General features: G+C 35.5%; 1 protein-coding gene across 8 annotated transcripts in view; it reads left to right on the plus strand.

Moving 5' to 3' along the window:
- TBC1D5 (TBC1 domain family member 5) overlaps positions 1-21,585 on the plus strand; it is a 548,696-nt gene that overhangs the window by 199,106 nt on the left and 328,005 nt on the right. For all 8 annotated transcript variants that reach the window (XM_049710184.1, XM_049710183.1, XM_049710187.1 and 5 more), the window contains one exon: positions 5,341-5,472. In XM_049710184.1, the coding sequence (XP_049566141.1) occupies positions 5,376-5,472 (97 nt within the window). In that variant the 5' untranslated portion in view covers positions 5,341-5,375. The remainder of the gene's footprint in view (positions 1-5,340; positions 5,473-21,585) is intronic.

Genomic DNA, 21,585 nt, shown 5'->3' on the forward strand with positions numbered 1-21,585 from the left:
ATAGTTCATTTAAGCTCTTTGATATGCTTTTCTTACAAGAGATATCTTCATGTAAAGTAATATTACTCTGTAACTTCAGTGTTTGACTTCTAAGTTTACCATCAGGCAAGAATATAAATGAATGGAGTATGCTTATATGAGCTTTTCTGAATACGGATGTCTTTAGAAGACACAATTCAGAATGCTAATTCTATGCCTATGTAATAGAAACAGTGATAGAATGAATATAAGCTGAAATACGTAGAACTTCAGAGTCAGAGAGAATAAACTATTTTTCTAGAGGTTTTGTTTATATGATGCCATTTTAAAAGTGAGAAATTTTATTCAGCTAACCTTTTGTTTTGTCTGTATCATGCTAATAATTTGAAATTTTCACTTACAGACTGCTTGTGTTGCTTCAGTTTACATGGAAAATAGATTATTCTGAAATTTAGTTAACATACTTTAAGACTATCTTCCAAGCTTTAGTGCTGAACTCCTACCCTTTCATTAAATACTATTTTCACAAGACTTCCCTTCTTTCAGACAGATCACTTTTATCTTAAGATTTAATACTGCAAGAACTAGATATGTGAAGCCACTACAACTGTCCTAAGATTAGTCTGGGATTTTAAATGGCACTTTCAGCCTAATGTGTCAGTTCCTGTGACCAGGATGGCAGTAAAACCACGCTGCACAACCAGTTTTGAGTTTTGTGAATGTTGAGTTCATGTGCAGTAGGAACTTTGTTATTTATAGTAAGCGTAGCAAAGAAGGGATATCTCCTTTCTCAGGTCTTAGAAGGTATATTGCTGTGCTTTCTGAATTAGAAAAAATAAGATTGCTTTTATTTTTTAAAATTCTTTACCATTTTTGTGAGTCAGAGAAATTCTAGAGACAACTTGGCATTATTTAAGAAAACTGAACTCCATCCATTATGGATTTGAGTAGTCATTTACTAAGATACATATTTTTGGTCATTATATATATTTTTCTACATATATGTCTAGCTTCTGTGTAGAGAAGATTAAGGCATAGCAAGTATACAAACATAAGATGCAGTGGTCCACTGTGAGTTTCAAAATGTTTATACCATTTTGACTTTTATAGGGGTTATCTTAAAATCTTCAGACCACAAAAAATTCCCTTAAGTATTTGAATTTTTATTAAATATTTTCTTATAGTCTGATATTCATAGATACAAAATTTATTCAAAATAGTGATTAAAACAAATATAGATACATTTGTTTAAAAACCTTTGCTATTCTGCTTTATTTTTGGTTGTTGTTATAGTCACAGAACACAAATTGGAAAAATTACTTCATATTTGAAAGCAAAGTTGTATTGTGATTTTATAAGGTAATCACAGTAGCAGTAACCAACAAAGTTAAATATTCTTTTATTTTCTAAAAAGCAAAAATAGCCCTTTGTATTTAAAACAACAAAAAACAAAACAGCGCCTACTTAATAAGTTACTTCTGAACTAGATTGTTATTTAAATCTATGATTAAAAGAAAATTAAGGATATTGTCCCAACTTTTTCTTCAACGTATTTCTTGAAAATAACTCATTACTATTCAGCAGGTTTGCTTTACTTGACAATAAAAGCATTTCAGTGACTCAGTTTCAACCTATAGGCATGATTAATTAGCATATAGTAGATGCCTGATTCTCTAGAATGGTTGTAGACTGGTATGTTTGGTAAACTTTGTATTCTGTTTATTGGGTGTTACCACAGACATCTCAATTTCTAAAGAATTATTATTAAAGCTAAAATCAGTGAATGACTTGAAGTTAACTTTCTCTAAGGAGTTTAAAAGACCTTAAGTCTCTTTGAGTATCTTGAGTGAATACTTGAACATCGTCATGTTGTATTTTATTTTAGCCATAGAGGGGGTTTTTTTTCTTCTGATGTTCCTTTTTGAAATACACTTTGATATCAGTTTCCTTGTTGTTTGTCCATTTCTCATAGAGTTTAAAATATATAACATCTCCTTATTTATATATTTTAGGTATATGAAGTCTAACAGAAGTATATACTATAAAAATGAGAAATGATATGAAAACATAGTATAGGATATTAAAGAAATTTTAAGGAAGTCTGGCAGTTAACTTGCAATACTCATTTCAAATGTTTACCCTTGTATTTTTAAGGAGTATGACAAAGTGTATAGAGAATATGAATTTTACATTAAAATAGTTGTCCATGGTCAAATACAGTTTTGACATGTGTTTAATCAGTTCCACACAGTTTCTTTCTTTCTTTCTTTCTTTTTTTATTATTTGCCAACACTTGCAAGTAAAGAGATTTCACATAAAATTCTGGATTTCCAGTTTTTCTTGAAAATGTTGAAGCAGAGAAATGGATGTTCCAATAATTCACAGACCCGGTCCTCTTAGACCGCCTTGTTTTATGCCTCTCTTGTCTGTCTCATTGACTTAACAGGAGCCACGTGTAGTACTGAGTAGAGGGTGAGCTTTGGAGCCAGATAGGATGTGTTCACAGTCTGGCTGTTCAACACTTCCTAGTTGTGCGACTGTAAGCAAATTGCTTCATCTCTCTGTACCTCAGTTTTCTCTTTGGTAAAATGAAAATGATGGTGAAGATACGTCATTGAGTTGTTGGGAGGATGAAATGTTGAGTATATGTGAAGTGTTTAGAGTAGTTTTTGTCATATATTCACTACTTAATAGATGTTAACTGTAATTAATAATGCTTTTTGCCTGACCCCATTAGGTGTTGGCATTTGGTGAGCCTTTCTTCTCCATAGTAGAGGATTTTATTTTTTAACCTGCTCATTCATTTGATCAGCAGAATGTATCAGATTCTATTTTATAATATAATTGCTTATCTACATTTTGCTCTCCTCTACCAGAGGGGCCCCCAACCCCCAGGCCATGGACAAGCAGCAGTCCGTGGCCTGTTAGCAACTGGGCTGCACGGCAGGAGGTGAGCAGCAGACAAGTGAGCGAAGCTTCATCTGTATTTACAGCCGCTCCCCATCACTCACATTACCACCTGATCTCCACCTCCTGTCAGATCAGTGGCAGCGTTAGATTCTCATAGGAGCGGGAACCTTACTGTGAACTGCACGTGCAAGGGATCTAGGTTGCACATTCCTTATGAGAATCTAATGCCTGGTGATCAGAGGTAGAGCTGAGACAGTGATGCTAGCGCTGGAGAGCGGCTGCAAATACAGATTATCATTAGCAGAGAGGTTTGACTGCATAGAGACCATAATAAATCAGTTGCTTGTAGACTCGTATCAAAACCCTATCAGTGAGTGGTAAGTGAAGACAAGCTCAGGGCCCCCACTGATTCTGCATTATGGTGAGTTGTATAATTATTTCATTATATATTACAATGTAATAATAACAGAAATAAAGCGCACAATAAATGTAATGTGCTTGAATCATCCCAACACCATCCCCCCTAACCCACCCCCCCACCCCCACCCCCCTGTTCTGTGGAAAAATTGTCTTCCACAAAACCAGTCCCTGGTGCCAAGAAGGTTGGGGACTGCTGCTCTACTAGATTATATTCCCCAGAGTTCCTTCTGTATAGTTAGTGCTCCATATATGTTAATTGATTTGTACACATAAGAAACAAGAACTGACAATGGTTTAGCTTTATGGATTTAGGATTTATGGCTTTAGAAATTCTTACTCTGTTGGCAGCAAAAGTTCTGCTTTCCCAAGTGTTGATTTAGCCTAACCCTCTGCTTCTTTTGTTTTAACCATAAGCTGAGGGGGAAAGGATGTTAACATCTGATCTAAGAGTGAGGGTGGGTGAGAGTTGGAGGGTTCTGATAAAAATGAGAAAGTGTTCAAGAGTGCTTTTATGAAATGAGAGTTTTAGAAATTAAGTAAACAGGATAAAGGAGCATTTTGTGATAGGAAAAGACTGGTCAAGGATTTGTGTGTTCATGGGCTTCTCTGGTATTTTCCTCCATAAGTGGAGACTATATCCTTTAAAATTACATACCCATTTTGGTTGGACTTGCTTTTCCAATTTAGCATTACACATTTCCTCTTCCTGTCCCCCCTGCTCTTAAAATTTAAAAGATTATGTTACTTACATTATTTTGGATGAAAAGTAGCAAACTCAGTCTATTATTTGGAAGATTCTGATTTGGGAAGTACAAATTCTCATTTGTACTTTATAGACATAAAAATATTATAAGTAGTTAGTGTAGCTTGGAAGTTCAAAAACAATTTAATTTCTAAAAAAATATTAGAATTATTTATAGAAATGAGAATTGAGGAGGAAAACCTTCAAAAAATGAGAAGACACAGGTGGTTATTTATATAATCTTGCCTTTGGAAGTGTAATACCAGAGGCAGAATCCATAAAGAAGATACAGATATATTTGGCTACATAAAAATGAAGAAGTTACTATCTCCACAAAAACTATATGTAATTTGAAGACAGACACACTCTGAGAAAAATATATGTAGCATATGACAAAGGAATTACTGCTTCCCACTGTTGATGAGGGTCCAGGGGAAATGAATTGTTCTATTATATACAAATCTTTCTAGAGCATAATTTGGCAAAACTTATCTTAAAATCTTATTTTTTAAAAATAAATATTTTGGTCCAGCAATTATGCTTATAGGATTTTATCCTAAGGAAATAATCATGGATACAGCACAGAGATATTACTGGAAGATATCCATTGTGAGGCTATTCATAGTGTTGGGGAACTAAAAGCATCCTAATTGTTTGCTAATAAGGAATTGGTTACATCAATTGTTATAGCTATATAAAGAATACCAGGGATCCATTAGAAGTGATAATACAGACTTTTTTATGGGAAGGAAAATACTCATGATAATTTATATAATCGGTATACTTAGCATGGTGGATCACATTAAACTATATGTATTTTAAATGCCCAGAAAGAATACATAGAATAAACTGAAATGTTAACAGTGGTGTTTTTAGCTAATATAATTACAAATGATTTCAGTTAGCTATATTTTCTATATTTTGAAAGTTCCTATAGTAAATGTGTATTATTTTGGCAGTAAAATGAAGGATATTATAAATGTGACAGTGATTTAACTTACAATTCAGCTTTTTGTGTAGAAGTTTACTGAAAATAAATGTAACTGAATGTTGAGGTAGAGGTTACCAGTGAAGTTCAGATTTGGGAAGAAATTGTTGAAATGAAAATCTTGTGCCACTTTTTCACTTCTTTTACATATATGCCTACCAATGTGTAGTAACAGTCCCTGGAGCCTGTGGAAAATTTGTTAATGTTTGTCATGCTCATTTAGTCATTTTCCATTTTGCATTTATTCCCAGTCATTGCAGAAAAAAATTTATCATTTTTCTCCATATTTTTCATCTCCCAGGTGGTCACTCTTGGTGACATTGTCCAGTTCTCACAATGTATCATTCCTTATCTGAAACTAGACATCCTCTGCAGCCAGAAGAACAAGAAGTGGGCATTGACCCCTTGTTGAGTTACTCACACAAGCCTGGAGGTGAGTTTTGTATGCAGATAATTTTGAGGTTACTGGGAAACATGGCAGAGGGTCTCCAGCTAGCTCTGCCTGCCTTGTGTGTCATTCTCTAGAGAGGCTGAGCGGGAGAGCTTTAAGAACATTTCCCTGGATAGATATGGAGCGCTCTGACACTGATGGATTCCACAAAACGTCAACTTTCAATAATAGACAGACGCATTAGCTATAGCTAAGTGTTTAATGCACTGTGATTCTTTTCTAAAAAAATCATAAACTTAAACAGTTTATTGCTTTAGTATAAGAATGTTGAAATGCAAAATGGCCTTTTCTCAAACATCTTTTAAAGAAGTCTAAGCTCTTGGTGTTGATTTTTTGCAGGGATTTTTTTTTTTCCTTCAGCAAGTTGAGATTATTACAGGATAAAGCACTTGCCTGATTATTCTTTTTGTTTTTTTTTTTAATAATTGGGATTTGTGTTTTACTTTTAAAGCTCTGTGTAGTGAAGTTGTTAAAACATCAACTGTATTCGGGGTCTGCCCTATAAAAATGTATTAAATGTATATGTATCAGAGCTTTGTATTATTTTCTCAGTATTAGTGATAACATAGTATCTTAGAAGGAAACAATGAGTTTGTGAGCATTCTTGACGCCTTTTCCTTATTTCAACTAATTCACTAAATATTTGCTAAAGTTGATTCATTGACTCAAGTAACTATTTGTAATTTTTCATTCAATACATGTATCAGGATTATAAGATCTATTTTAAGAAATTATAATTAGTCATATATTTTACATACTTCAAATATGATTTTTTTTCTGTATTGATGTAAATAAAGGTCTGCCATTAACTCTTGTTTGGGGAATTAAAAAAGAAATTGATACCTTAAGTAGTTATTTCTGTAGTATACATGCTATTGAGTTTATGGAGTGTGTTTATGTTTTTAGTGCATCTATAATACCTTCCACATCATACAAATACCCTTGTTGTTTTTAATGAAAATAGCATGCAACTTATTTTCGTGATTTTATTTTTATATTTGTTTTTATTTAAACTGCTGTTTAAGGTTTTGATAATATGAAAAAATTATTTATGTCTAATTTCAGCATTTAAAGAGTTTCAGTGGTAAGAATGATATAATCCTCCCTAGTGATGTTTTTTCTTAAATGTCATACCTATAAGAAGTACTCATAATGAAATAAGTCAAATTATTCTGCAAGCGCTTTGATAAGTGGATATTTTAAAAGTGAATATATTTTTGTGTTATCAGTATATGAAATATTTTCACCAAAATGTTCTGGTTTATATGCTTATTTTAGAACATAGGTTTTTGTTGTTGTTGTTTTGTTTTTTCCTTAAGTGCCTATTTTTCTCTGGACTAGTTCATTAAATATTGAGGTTCTTTTTTTTTAAACCGGTTAAAAAACATTTTAAATTAATTTTATCCTTTATTGTTTGTAGGAATGAGGAGTTACCTTTACTGAAAAGGCTTTTCGTTTATATCCTAGCCAACATTTCTATGACATACAAAGTTATTAGGACTGAATTGATGTTTAAAAGTGCCATTAATTCATTTACCCCAAATGTTCATTAACAATGTAAATGTATGCTGATGTTCTATAAGACAAGGAAGTGACTAATGACTCTTCCAACTAACAACACTTAAAATGAATAGAAACTTTAGATAGCTAATCTTGAAGTAATCAAGACCCTCATTCAGCTTGGCATCTCTGTATGCTCTAAAACAGCTGTCAACTGTTAAAAATATATACAAAACACACATACACGCACGCACATGCAGAAGAAAGATATGTAAATATCTAGTTCTTCAAAGCCGTAAAGGTTACTAACCTTAGTAGGTTCTGTGCATTGTATATGTAAATATTTTATATAAAGCATACATTTCATCTTAGGTTTTCTTTTTGCAGAAAACCGTGTGTTGCATTTTAATGGGGTTGTCATATTTACTTGAAAAATCACCACCTTTTTAGTATGTTGGTTTATTTTAATATATGTCTTTCTTGGGGTTCTCCACGTATTTGTAGCCTTTTACACAACTGAATGACTCATTTTGTAAGTAGTCAGACATTGGACTTAATCAGTGGTTTCCCTGTGTAGAAGTCCTGTTTTTCTGTTTGAGTTTTTAAAATTTCCTGTTGTATATTCCGTAAGTAAACAAATCTTTAATTTCTCAAATCTGAATTTTTAACATTTATAGAAACACAGTACATTACTGAGTTAAATGATTCTGAGTATTCTGGAAAGGATTAGCAAAAATAGCCACATCATAGGTATGCTAGAGAGAAAATTACATATCATTGGTTTACTTTCATGGATGTTTGAGGAAAGTGGGTAAGGGCAGAAAAAAGAACTCTTTAGATATATATATATGCAAAATCTTAGGGCGCATTTTCCATGTGAATTAACTGCTTTAATTTCTTTCTGAAATAGAAAGCAGCATAGAAAGTATGCTGTACTCTATTGCATTTGGTCATATACAAAAATTACCACCTTAAATTCCAAGATCTTTGATCAGAGGGTATTAATTAATAATTGACAAGTTACCTGTAATTCAATTGCAGCCATAAAAAAAAGTAAAACTGTTTTGTTCAGCTACTCATGATTATTCATTCTTAGCATGGAACTTTCAAGGATTAAATGAAAAAGTAATTATTTTATTTTAAACTGGAAAAAAACAATATCAAGATCTAGGGAAACTTAACCTATTAATAAAATAGTATTCTCTGAATTACTAATTGTTTCAATCTTACAAGAGCTTGGAATCTTGCTCATGATGAAAGAACATTTTCCTCTATTAGGTCTCTTTTGAGAATAGCATTTTGTTACATGTAGCCAGAGTTTTTAGCTTCAATTGTATATGCCTTCTTACAGCTTTCATAGTATTCAGATAATTACTTAATGTAATGCCTTTTTATAAAATATCTGTTTCAAAGCTTTCTTTCTAGCTCATGTATAAAATATTCAGTAACCTACTTAAGAAAAATCCAAGACATTCAGAATATCCTGCCTACTCCATTTTTGTCTCTTGTACTTTTTTGTCCCAATCTTCCTTTCTTTCTCTTACTATATCATAGAGTTTTATGACTAGAAGGGGGTGCGTGGCTTTACTGATGAATAAATTGGTGGTAATTCAATTAGTTTACTGAAGTTGATGTGATAAATGACACTGTTCTATTATGATCTTTAGTACGGTTTTTCCAGTTAGTAGAAGTGTCACTGAACTCAGGTTTGGCTGCTCACTGCTCGAAAAGTCAGCACTTGTGTGACAAGTGCTGATTAAGAACGGAAAGGTCACATTAATCAGAGAGCCGGCAATCTGGGGAGAACGCGGACTCCTGTCCCACAACCAATTCCGAAGATTCTGGTTGGCCATGAAAGTTTTTAAAAGGAAAGAGGGGAAATAATCTCAGTTACTCATTGAGATAGGGGGTCAGATTTGTAGCCATCTCCCATTGTGTGCAGGCTTGTCGACTCCTCTCCGTTTTTTGGAAAGATCCAAAAAATGATCTTTCTTTTTTAAAATTTTTATTGGTGTATGGTTCCTTTACAATATTGTGTTAGTTTATACTGTACAGCAAAGTGAATCAGCTATACGCATACGTATATCCCCTCTTTTTTTGGATTTCCTTCTCATTTAGGTCACCACAGAGCATTGAGCGGTGTGATCTTTCTTTAGGTGCTATTTTGTTCACACAGTTTGATTGCGAGATTACTGAAGGGGGAGCTGGGGAAGAGATCCGGTCATCTGTTAATTACTCATTCTTCAATTCTACTTCTTTGATCTATGGAAAGAATCAACAGGTTAGGCAAAGGAGTGTGTGATCAAAAAGATTTGAAAGGTGTGCTTGGGCCGGAGGTTAGTTAAAATATAGCCTTGCTAAAGTGACAGGACAAAAGTGGCCTCCTGCAGAGAGCTACTTCCTGCAACAAACTGCCTGCAAAAATTTGCTTACCAAAAGACAACCCTCAGAATGGGAGAAAATATTTGCAAATGAAGCAACCGACAAAGGATTAATCTCCAAAATTTACAAGCAGCTCATGCAGCTCAATAACAAGAAAACAAACAACCCAATCCAAAAATGGGCAGAAGACCTAAATAGACATTTCTCCAAAGAAGATATACAGACTGCCAACAAACACATGAAAGAATGCTCAACATCATTAATCATTAGAGAAATGCAAATCAAAACTACAATGAGATATCATCTCACACCAGTCAGAATGGCCATCATCAAAAAATCTAGAAACAATAAATGCTGGAGAGGGTGTGGAGAAAAGGGAACACTCTTGCACTGCTGGTGGGAATGTGAATTGGTTCAGCCACTATGGAGAACAGTATGGAGGTTCCTTAAAAAACTACAAATAGAACTACCATATGACCCAGCAATCCCACTACTGGGCATATACCCTGAGAAAACCAAAATTCAAAAAGAGTCATGTACCAAAATGTTCATTGCAGCTCTATTTACAATAGCCCGGAGATGGAAACAACCTAAGTGCCCGTCATCAGATGAATGGATAAAGAAGATGTGGCACATATATACAATGGAATATTACTCAGCCATAAAAAGAAACGAAATTGAGCTATTTGTAATGAGGTGGATAGACCTAGAGTCTGTCATACAGAGTGAAGTAAGTCAGAAAGAAAAAGACAAATACCGTATGCTAACACATATATATGGAATTTAAGAAAAAAATGTCATGAAGAACCTAGGGGTAAAGCAGGAATAAAGACGCAGACCTCTTAGAGAACGGACTTGAGGTTATGGGGAGGGGGAAGGGTGAGCTGTGACAGGGCGAGAGAGAGTCATGGGCATATACACACTAACAAACGCAGTAAGGTAGATAGCTAGTGGGAAGCAGCCGCATGGCACAGGGATATTGGCTCGGTGCTTTGTGACAGCCTGGAGGGGTGGGATGGGGAGGGTGGGAGGGAGGGAGACGCAACAGGGAAGACATATGGGAACATATGTTTATGTATGACTGATTCACTTTGTTATAAAGCAGAAACTAACACACCATTGTAAAGCAATTATATCCCAATAAAGATGTTAAAAAAAAAAAAAAAATTTGCTTACAAATCACCGCTGTCAGACATCATTCCATTTCTGTGGGATTATGGGCGAAGGTCCATCTTCTATAACTTCTTCATGCTGACACAGGGTGCCATATTCTTAGAGTGGAAGATGTCGACATGGGTCTGTAGCATCTCTTTGCTGACAATTTTAGTTGCCTGCTTACATATATGGGGAGAAAAAGCCACAATTATTTTGATGCCCACAAAGATACAGATTATGATGAGCAATAGTGTTAATCCCACTGTCTTAAGGCCAGTTCTTGGAATTGTGCTAGCCATACATTCAGTACTGCTCAAGGTGGAGCAGCTTATGTCATGGCTGCAGTCTGTTCATCATGCAGTTAGCGTTTTCCCTCTGGTGGCAGTTACAGTATCTGTAAAACAACTCAGGAATGTGCATCAGACACTGAAGGATTCTGTGCCTCTATTGTCCTAATCATTGACTTCTTGAGCCTGCTCTTCTGTGACTCAGGGAAGCTTGGGAGACTTCAGCTCTTCTGTAAACAAGAGCTAGGGGGTGTGGAGGGGCCTTTGTACTTGGAACAGGGCAGTGGCAGGGCTCTGCTTGGTTTCAGATGCAATCTAGAGCCAAGATGGAGGGATTCGTGGAGAGAGAAGGAGAGGAAGGATGGAGAACAGATGTTTAGGTACAGTAAGTTCATTTGTTTGATGGCTGAGGGTTCAGTGAAATATCATTGATATTTCTCTTTCTTGATATGTTAGGGTGAGATAATTTGCTGATAGTGAGTGACAGAATGAAGCATTTGAAGATTTATGGAGAGCAACAAAGGTTAGATTGAGTTGAAAAAGAATATATAATCTTGGGGGCCAAGGTGATATTAGACATCATAATTTATAGGTGATACAAGCTTATAAACGTGTGTGATTATGTCTAGCAGAATTCAGCACCTAGGATTTAGCCACAATCAAAAGCAGGCAGTGGTTGGACTTACCTGGTGGCATGGTGGTTAAGAATCCACCTGCCAATGCAGGGGACACGGGTTCGATCCCTGGTCTGGGAAGATCCCACATGCCGTGGGGCAACCAAGCCTGAGTGCCACAACTACTGAGCCTGCATGCTGCAACTACTGAACCCCGTGTGCCCTAGAGCCTGCGTGCCGCAACTGCTGAGCCTGCATGCTGCAAAACCTGCACGCCCTAGAGCCCAAGTGCCGCAATTACTGAGCCTGCATGCTGCAACTACTGAAGCCTGTGTGCCCTAGAGCCCACGTGCCTCAACTACTGAGCCTGCGTGCTGCAACTACTGCAGCCCGCACGCCTAGAGCCCGTGTTCCGCAGCAAGAGAATCCACAGCAATGAGAAGCCCACGCACCGCAATGAAGAGTAGCCTCCACTCACCACAACTAGAGAAAGCCTGCACAGCAACGAAGACCCAACACAGCTAAAAATAGATAGTAATAGAAAAAAAAGCAGGCAGTAGTTTTGTCAGGGGAGTATAGGTAGACAGTAGACAAGGAAGTTGATGGCAGAAGAATTCATTGATAGTTTGAGAATATAAAGAAGTTTGCTGTTATGGAAGGGGCTTATAAGAGGGCAGAGTAGAAAGTTTTGGAAGGGATTGAGTTAGGAGAGATGAAGCATAGAGTAGCATGGTGATGGAAGTCATAAAGGGGACATGGGAACAGTATGTAAGTCTTTGATAACTATGTTAATTCGTTGGAACATTGTCTAGTGGTATCCAATAAACCAGCTCAGTACCTTCATTAGCTCTGTGTAATAAATTGGATCTACGTCGATTTGAATAGGTTTTGGTTTGAAATCTTTTTTTTTTTTTAATTTTAAACACTTTATTTTTTTAGAGCAGTTTTAGGTTCACAGCAAAATTAAGAGGAAGGTACAGATTTCCCATATAGCCTCTGGTTCCCATATAGGCACAGCCTCCCCATTACCTGTATCTCCCACCAGAGTGGTACATTTGTGACAACTGATGAGCCTACACTGACACATGATAATCACCCAAACTCTGTAGTTTACATTAGGATTCACTCTTGGTGGTGGACGTTCTATGAGTTCGGACGAATGTATAATGACGTGTACCTGTCACTATAGTGTCATACAGAGTATTTTCCCAAAATTCTCTGTGCTCTGCCTGTTCATCTTCCCCATCCCATGCTCCTCAACCCCTGGCAACCACTGATCTTTTTACTGTCTGTGTCGTTTTGTAAAAAGTATCATCTTAATGAAAAATTCTCTCTACATATGGAGGAAAATGGCAGTTTAGATAGATGAAAAACTGTAAGGCTATTAAGTCATTAAGGAAAATGGTGGCTTTGTTGAAGATGAAGATTGTTAAATAAATGGTAGAGCAACTTGGAAGTTCTTAAATTACAGTAAAAAGGATTTTTTTTAAATGGATGTTTTTTAAAATGTCTCCTTTAAGACGGATTTTGTTACGTGGTGTGACAATAGGTAGAAGTTACATCAAAGAGCAGAGAACATGCCATGCCGTGTTCCTCTAAATTACACTGTCCGAAAGAAAGTGGGAAATGAGAGACTTCAGTCTGAAAGGCCATGAGTTAGAGATCTGAAAGTCATCCTCCAGAGATATCAGTTCACAGTATGAGACAGGTAAGAAATTCAAAGAAAGAGAAAAGAACTGAGGATTGATTGGTCAGAATTCTCCATGATTAGAAATTGGATAGAGAGAGCAGTATTTTAAAACAGTCAAAGTTGGGGAAAGATAAAGGAGGGTCAAAATTAAAGAAGCTACAGACGTGAGAGCTTCCAAGTAGGTCCAAGGTGGTCACTGCTTCAGAATTGCATACGTTAAAGACTATAAAAGGAGAAAAATCTATGATTCGGTGATGGGAAGAGTACTGATGATCTGTAATTAGTGGTAAGGCATTTTCAAGGTATCACTCACTAGCTGACTTGAGTAGATGGAATTAACATGAAAAGGCAGTGGTGAAATATCAGTCGTAAACATTTAAATGGCGAGGGAGTTTCAAGTTTACTCTTTAATGTTAGATTTAGATGACTATATATGGATTTTATGTATTCGTGCTCTCACAGTGGATTGAGATTTAGCAAGTTAGACATTTTAATGGTAACAATGAAACTCACTGTTGGTAAAATGTACTCTTGAAATAAAAAAAAAAGTCTTCTGGTCTGAATTCTGATCTTTTTTTATTGTGTTGCCTATTTCTCATTAATTGAATCCAGTTTTTAGTTTTATTTGAAGTTTTCTGTTGGTGTGGCAATTCCTGGTATTTACTTAATGGAGAGGCCCCTTTTCAGTTCCTTTAGAGTTGGGGTTGTGTGAAGAGTTATTTTAGTTGTACTGGGATTTTTTTCATTTCCCATGTCTTTAGGAGCAAAGGAGACCTCACTGCTTGCTCTGGTGGCAGACAGAAACAGTAGCCCTGCAAGAGCTGTTACCACTACCCCCTTGGGCAAAGTTATCTGCAAAGGAATATCCATACCTTGAGATATTTTTTCCACCATGCTTAGTCAGCCTTATAATATTCTTGGATCACCAAAAATGAGAAGCTGTGTGATGGTGGTTTGTTTGGGTTGGGTCTAGGCATAACTGAGCTATAGAGGTGATGTAGAGTGACAGTATTATCTTAAAACCTTAGAAAAACATAAACCCATTTAGGTGCAGTGACATACAGTGGATTTCTTATCAAAGATGTATATTAGTTGTTTTCTGCTAGTGCATCAGTAGGGCCAGAAAGGACAGCAGAATAGAGTATGACTGATTTTGACCAAGCTTAGAACACTGCTATCAATTTGAATCTTTAATTAGACTTGTGAATAGATCTGTTTTGTTGAACTTAACAGATTTTCGATCAGACATGTTGGCATGATGGTTAAGAAATTTCAGTCACACTTAATAACTGAGTAGAGACCATAAAGGCACGTATATTTAATCACAGTAGGGGGCTGTGGGTCACAGACCTGACGTTTATTCATTCATTCAAAAATATTCATTGATCATCTAGTATCTGGGGATAGGCTATTAAACAAATAGTCCAGGTGCTCTCTTTCAATGAAATTCACATTTTAGCATGAGAGAGACAGCAAAAAAAAAAAAAAAAAAAAGGAAAAGTACAAAAATGAGGGAAAAAATAGCAGAGAATGATAAAGGCTAGGTAAGAATCAAGATAAGGTAGTGTTACAATGAGCGTCTGTGTGCGTACTTTAGATTGTCAGGGAAGATCTCTCTGACAAGGTGATACGTCAGTTGCATGTGAATGACAGACGAGCCAGGCACGCAAAGGTGGTGACAGAAAGAGGGAGACAGATGGACAGACAGATAGGCAGAATGAAAGAAACACCAGTCTAGAAAAAGGAAAGAGTTCATACGGAGGAAGTTCCTAGGATAGGAATAGGCTCATCCTATTCAAGGAACTGAAGGAAGATCACGGTGGCTGGAGCATTGTGGGTGACATGGAATGGCACAGGATGGGCCTAGCAGGCAGGGGCCAAATGCTGGGGATTTTGTAAGCCAGTGTAGATTGTATTTTAAAGACTGAGAGTTATTTAGCATCTATGTTGTTATCAGAGAAGGTGATATGTCAGTTACATGGAAGTGACATGTAACTCTCTTGTGCTATTAAGTTTCTTCTCAAGAATGAGGGCCATAACTATTTTTTACTATGTATCCTTATGACTTGATATACTAAGCATTTAATAAGTAACATCTGATTTACATAGAGTTGGAGTATTTTAACGTTTATTTTCGTATTGCAGTCCTCTATACCAATCTTTGTTTCCTCACTCCAATTTTTTTCAATATTTTAACTCTTTGTAATGATGAAGTAATTTCTGTTTAACCTGACATAAAGAATGTCCTAAAATTAACCATTTATCTAAAGATCAGTTACTTCTATGTGGTCTGTTTTATGCCCTGCTACCAATATTAAAATAGTAATGATAAATGCAGTCTGGTGAGACCTTTTCTGCTTGACCCATTGTGTGTACATGTGTGTAGGAGACTTTGGGGTGGGGGGGGGAGTCCATATAATCATTATTTTTCTTTTGCTGATGTGATGGAAAATTTGCTCCTTTAGGACATATTAGAACAATATATTTAATGCTCTTCAATTTAATTAGCTAGTATCACAATTAATACAATTAAGGTCACTTGAAATGAAACTGTTAAATTGAGTAATTTACTTTAACAATGTCAATGTGTTCTCACAATTACATTTGCTTTAATTAGTGTACAAGCTATTATTTAATAGCATACCTCACATAGAAAAATGTAATAATGCATTCTTGGCTCCTTATAGCAGAAAGAAAGAAACTTTTAATGGACCGAGTGATTTTGCGGAATTGCTACTAGATATAAAGTGATGGAAGGGAAAGTACAAAGCCAGAAAGCAAAGTGTGCAAGAGTGTAAATAAAACAAATACCTTTGGGGCACTTACCAATATGTATATATCCTATTTATCATTGTGTAAATAGTATCGGAAACTTTTAATTACCATTTAAAAGTAAGAGAACATAGATCCTCGAAAATTTTAAGTGTTCAGTTTTATCTGGTTTTTGCTTAATACTGCAATAATATTCCACTTTTTTGAATATCATAAAATAGTTAAAATCATTAATAGTTAAATTACTATTATTATCATCATTATTATAAGTTAATTAATAGTTAAAATAATTAGTCACGCTAATAGAGAGGAACAGAATGGTGTGGCGTATAGGAAAGGTAGGAAGCAAAAATGTTTTAATTCTCAGTTCGGCTTTTGTTTTCTATTTTTTTTTGAATTTTATTTTATTTATTTCTTTATACAGCAGGTTCTTATTAGTTATCCATTTTATACATATTAGTATATACATGTCAATCCCAGTCTCCCAATTCATTACACAGCTACCTGCCCCCTGCCACTTTCCCCCCTTGGTGTCCATACGTTTGCTCTCTACATCTGTGTTTCTATTCCTGCCCATTTCTTACCCAAGAGTTCACTTTTATAGCCAATGAAAAAAAGCTCTTCTTCTACCCGGCCTACTCTATACATTGAGATCAGAAGATCCAGGGAGGAATAAATGGTTATGTTTCTGTTTCTAGATATGCAGAGTAAGCAGAAGGAGATGGATGGTCAACCCAGTCATAATAAGATCTGCAGTTCTCCATAAACACAAGAGCAAGATTTACTGTCATGTAATCAAGTGGTGATTTTATGTGGAAGGGAGATAAATGCAATCCAGATAGTTCAATACTGTAATTTAAAAAATTAGTTTGACAGTCTTTTTGCCTAATTTGATTGATTTGAGTTTCTACTGTTTTTATCTTCTTTCCTTTCCTTCTTTCGTTAATGACAAAAATTCTTAAAGCTGGGAGTAAAAACAACCGGCAGAAGAGTAATTAGGTAGTAAATATTTAAATGTCAAATGCAAGAAGCTTAGCGAATCTAGACTTTGAAAAATTAACTATATCTCACATTTCTAGGAAAGAGGTTCATAGGAGTATATTTAGTTTTTCAGTGCTCGTGAATGTTTACGCAGCAATCCGTCATTGGCTCTCCTTTTGCGCCCTAAATTCTGAATTCAGTCTATCAGGGTGTTCATAGGTCAGATGAGTCAGAATAGAGTCATTTACTAGAACAGTCTACTTAGCAATAGTAGAAAATTAGCTTAGGTGATTCTTTAAATAGCATTTTGAGTTTTGCATGGGTAAACTACTGCTTTTATTAGCTGCTACATATACTACAGCAAGCAGTTGTCATTTGGCCCTCATCTGATTCTTATTATACCTCGTCTCTAAATTCCATCTTGACTTTTAAATATATTTGTCTATTGATTCCTTAGCCTATATTATAGAATATTAGAAGAGTAACCAGAATCTGATTATTTAAATACTTGTTCTTTAAAATGTAACAGATTTTAAAATAAGACATTGATTTGCTTTCTCAAAGAAGGCCAAATGCAAGAAGTTAATTGCTCTCTTCCAAATCTTGCCTGTATGTTGTCTTCATTCTTAGTTCTCTATCTTGTAAGTAAGAAATTGCCCCGATGTTTTTTTTTTTTTGCCATGCCATGAGGATCTTAGTTCCCTGACCAGGGATTGAACCTGGGCCATGGCAGTGAAAATGCCAAGTCCTAACCACTGGGCCGCCAATGAATTCCCCCCAACCTTCTTGAAACAACATAATATGCCCTTAAAGTGTTTATTTTATGTTAGGTCTGAAGATTAATTCACTGCATGTCAGGGTTATAAGCAACTCAGAAGTGCCTTTATGAGCAGCCTGCGTTTTTTTTTGTTGTTGTTTTTTGTTTTTGTTTGTTTGTTTTTTGGATTAAGTGAAGTTTTAAAGAAAGTTCTAAAAAGACTTCACAACCTGGTCTCTGCTTGTTCAATCACTTTCCAGTGTGACTACACAGGATTTCTCTATTAAAGTCCAAGACCAACCCAGAATAGACAATATAACATTGAAGGAGAACAAAATTCGAAGACTGACAATATCTGACTTCAGACTAGAGAGCCCAGAAATAGACCCATGCAAATATAGTTTTAAGTGATACTGACAAAGGAGCAAAGGCAATTCACTGGAAAAAGGGATAGTTTTCAACAAATGGAGCTGGACCAGTTAGATATCTCCATGGGGGTGGGGGGGAAGAAATCTAGACGTTGATTTTATGCCTTTCAAAAATAATTAACTCAAAATGGATCATCAACCTAAATGTAAAATGCAAAACTATAAAATTTCCAGAAGATGACATAGGAGAAAATCTTCGTGACCTTGGGTTTGGTGATAACATTTTAGTTTCAAAACCAAAAAGCATGATCAGTGAAAGAAAAAATTGATAAGTTGGATTTCATTAGAATTAAAACTATAAGGGAATGAAAGACAAGCCAGAGACTGGGAGAAAAATCTTTATAAAAATTATCTGATAAAAGACTGGTATCTAAGATATACAAAGAACTGTAATAACCCAGGAATAAGAAAACAACCCAGTCAGTTAAAAAATGAGCAAAATACGTGAGCAGAAATTTTACCAAACAAGATACACAGATAAGCATAGGAGAAGATGCTCAACGTCATAGGTCATCAGGAAATTGCAAATTAAAATGAGATACCACTACACATCTGTTGGGCTGACTAAAATCCAGGACACGAGGCCAAATGCCAGTGAGGATGTGGAGCCAGCAGGAGCCCCCGTTCACTGCTAGTGAGCATACAGATTGGTGCAGCCACTTGGTAAGACAGTTTGACTTCTTCTTACGAAGCTGAACGTACTCTTACCATGTGATCCGCAGTTGCACTCCTTGGTGTTTGCCCAAATGAATTGAAAACTTAAGTCTAAACGTAAACTAGCACACAGTGTTCATAGCAGTTTTATTCGTAATTGCCAAAACTTGGAAGCAACCAAGATGACCTTCAATAGGTGAATGGATAAGCAAAGTGATATCTATATACAGTGGAATTGTATATACATATTCAGTGATAAAAATAAATGAGCTATTAGGTCACAGAAGAACAAGGAGAAACCTTAGATGCATATTACTAAGTGAAAGAAGCCAATCTGTAAAGGTTATTATATACTGTATGATTCCAACTATATAACATTCTGGAAGAGGCAACACTATGAAGACAGTAAAAAGATCAGGGGTTGCCAGGGGTGAGGGTGGAGGGAGGGATGAATAGGTAGAGCACAGAGGATCTTTAGGGCACTGACACTGTTCTGTATGATACTGTAATTGTGGATACATGTCATTAGACATTTGTCAAAACCCCTACAATGTACAGCACAAAGAGTAAATCCTAATGTAAATTATAAACTTTAGTTAATAATATTGTATCACCATTGATGCATCAGTGTAACAAATGTACCACATTAATGCAAGATGTGAATACTAGGGGAAGCTATGAATGTGAGGGATGGGGAATATGTAGGAACTCTGTACTTTCTGCTCAGTTTTTTTTTTTAACCCAAAACAACTCTCAAAATAAGATTTATTAATTAAAAATAAAAGATACTAGGGTTCCTCATCCACTGATTTTTACTTTTTTTCAAGTGGCACCATACATTTCCCCTTCATTCATCATGCCAGTTTAATATAAAACACCTGCTTAGTTTATTTGAAATATACAGAATACTCAAGACTAGGGGTTCTTGAAAGGACACATTATTTTTTTAAAAGTGTGCTACACTCCCTGCTTACAACATCTCTTGAACCTTTTTAGTTTATAGTAGTTCTCTGTCTCACTCATGAAACAGGCCAAATCCTCCTGTGATCTAATATTTGGGTGGATAGTCTTTCCCATCAACATTACCTACTACTGATCTAATCCTTCATATAACTTTATTTATTTATTTATTCATTCATTCATCCGTTCATTCATTCATTTATAATCGACAAATATTTATTATACTTTCAGTGAGTAAGAGTTTATACAAATGGGATCATGGCATTATCACAGGGGCAGTAGAGAAAGTATGCTTATTTGTAATAGAATTTTAAGTGAGTGTGTTATTCAATTATATTCCTCTAACATGGGCAAAATCAAGTGTCCAAAAACCAGTTTATATGATCTCAGTTTTGCAGTGTCATAGCATTTGGGCCAGTTTCAACAGGCAATGAGCAAAGAGTTGGACTCTTCATGAAAATAATATAAAAAAGGAAAAGTAAAAATGTCATTTTTTCCTTCCCAGTGAAAGTTACTTAACTCTTCTGATTTTTTATATACTTTATGAAATCAAAGTAACATGCATTAAGCGCAGCTTTGTCCCATGCAAGGTACTGCAGGGGAAACAAAAACCTTTGAGCTTAGAACTACATCAGATAATCAGAGAACAGTTAAAACTAGACTTGGATAGATAATCAGTCATCTAACATTTTTTTAAAAGCATTCTCTCTTTAATTAATGAGCAAAGCCCTTTTTTGTATGACCAGTCCTTGGCTCTGGATTGGAAATATTTTCATAATCATTTGAACATTAACTCAGCCATACTTTTGGAGTTTTTCTTTGATTTTGAATAGGGTGGTTACTTATAATTGACAAGGTAAAAGAGAAATCTTGATATACCTGTCAGATGTGAATCTGAGGTCAGTTTTTATACTAGATTATTTTTCAGAACTGAGGTTGTCAAATTTTTTTCTTAAAGGGCCGGATAGTAAATACTTCAGGTTTGCAGGCCATGCCATTTCAGCCTGAGAGCAGTCAGAAACAGTATGTAAACAAATGCCTGGGAATGTGTTGCAATAAAACATTACCTAACAGGAGGTTGACCAGTTTGGCCTATGGGCTGTAATTTGTTGACCCTTGTTTTAGAATAACTATTACTATGTTATTAAAATAAATGTATATAATGGAAGTGAGACAGAGAGTGGTAGGATGTTATTTTTTCCAAAATTTTCCGCAAATAGAGTATCCTAAAAACAGTTTCATAGCATTGGGACTGGTAAACCAAAAGTTTCTTCACATGAATTTAGAGGAGGCTCCTGTCAAAGAGACTCTTTTATTCTGACTCCTTAATATACTTACTGAATTTAGCTGGATTGCAACTATGCTTAGTGTAAAGAAATACACTGATTTTCATATGTTGATCTTGTATCCTGCAACTTTGCTGAATTCATTTATTAGCTAGTGTTTTTGTGTGTGTGGATTCTTTACTATTTTCTCTATATCAGGTCATGTCAGCTTCTAATAGTGATTTTTTTTACTCCTCCCTTTTCAATTTGAATAGCTTTTGTTTTTCTTGTCTAATTACACTGGCTAGAACTTCTAGTGAAGTGCTGAATAGAACTGGTGTCTCGTTTGTGATTTTGGGAAGAAAGCTTTCAGTCTTTCACCATTGACTGATGTTAGATATGAGTTTTTCATAAATGCCCTTTTTTATGTTGAGAAAGTTCCCTTCCGTTCCTAGTTTGTTCAGTGTTTTTAATCAAGAAAGGATGTTGGATTTTGTCAGATGCTTTTTCTTCATTGAGATGATCATGTTGTTTTTTCCTTCATTTTATGAATATGGTGTGTTACATTGATTGATATTCATATACTTGAGCCATCTTTGCATTCCTGGGGTAAACCCCGCTTGGTCATGATGTTTAATTTCTTAAAATGC

Source organism: Orcinus orca, chromosome 5 (assembly GCF_937001465.1).
Source record: "Orcinus orca chromosome 5, mOrcOrc1.1, whole genome shotgun sequence".
Taxonomy (NCBI): domain Eukaryota; kingdom Metazoa; phylum Chordata; class Mammalia; order Artiodactyla; family Delphinidae; genus Orcinus; species Orcinus orca.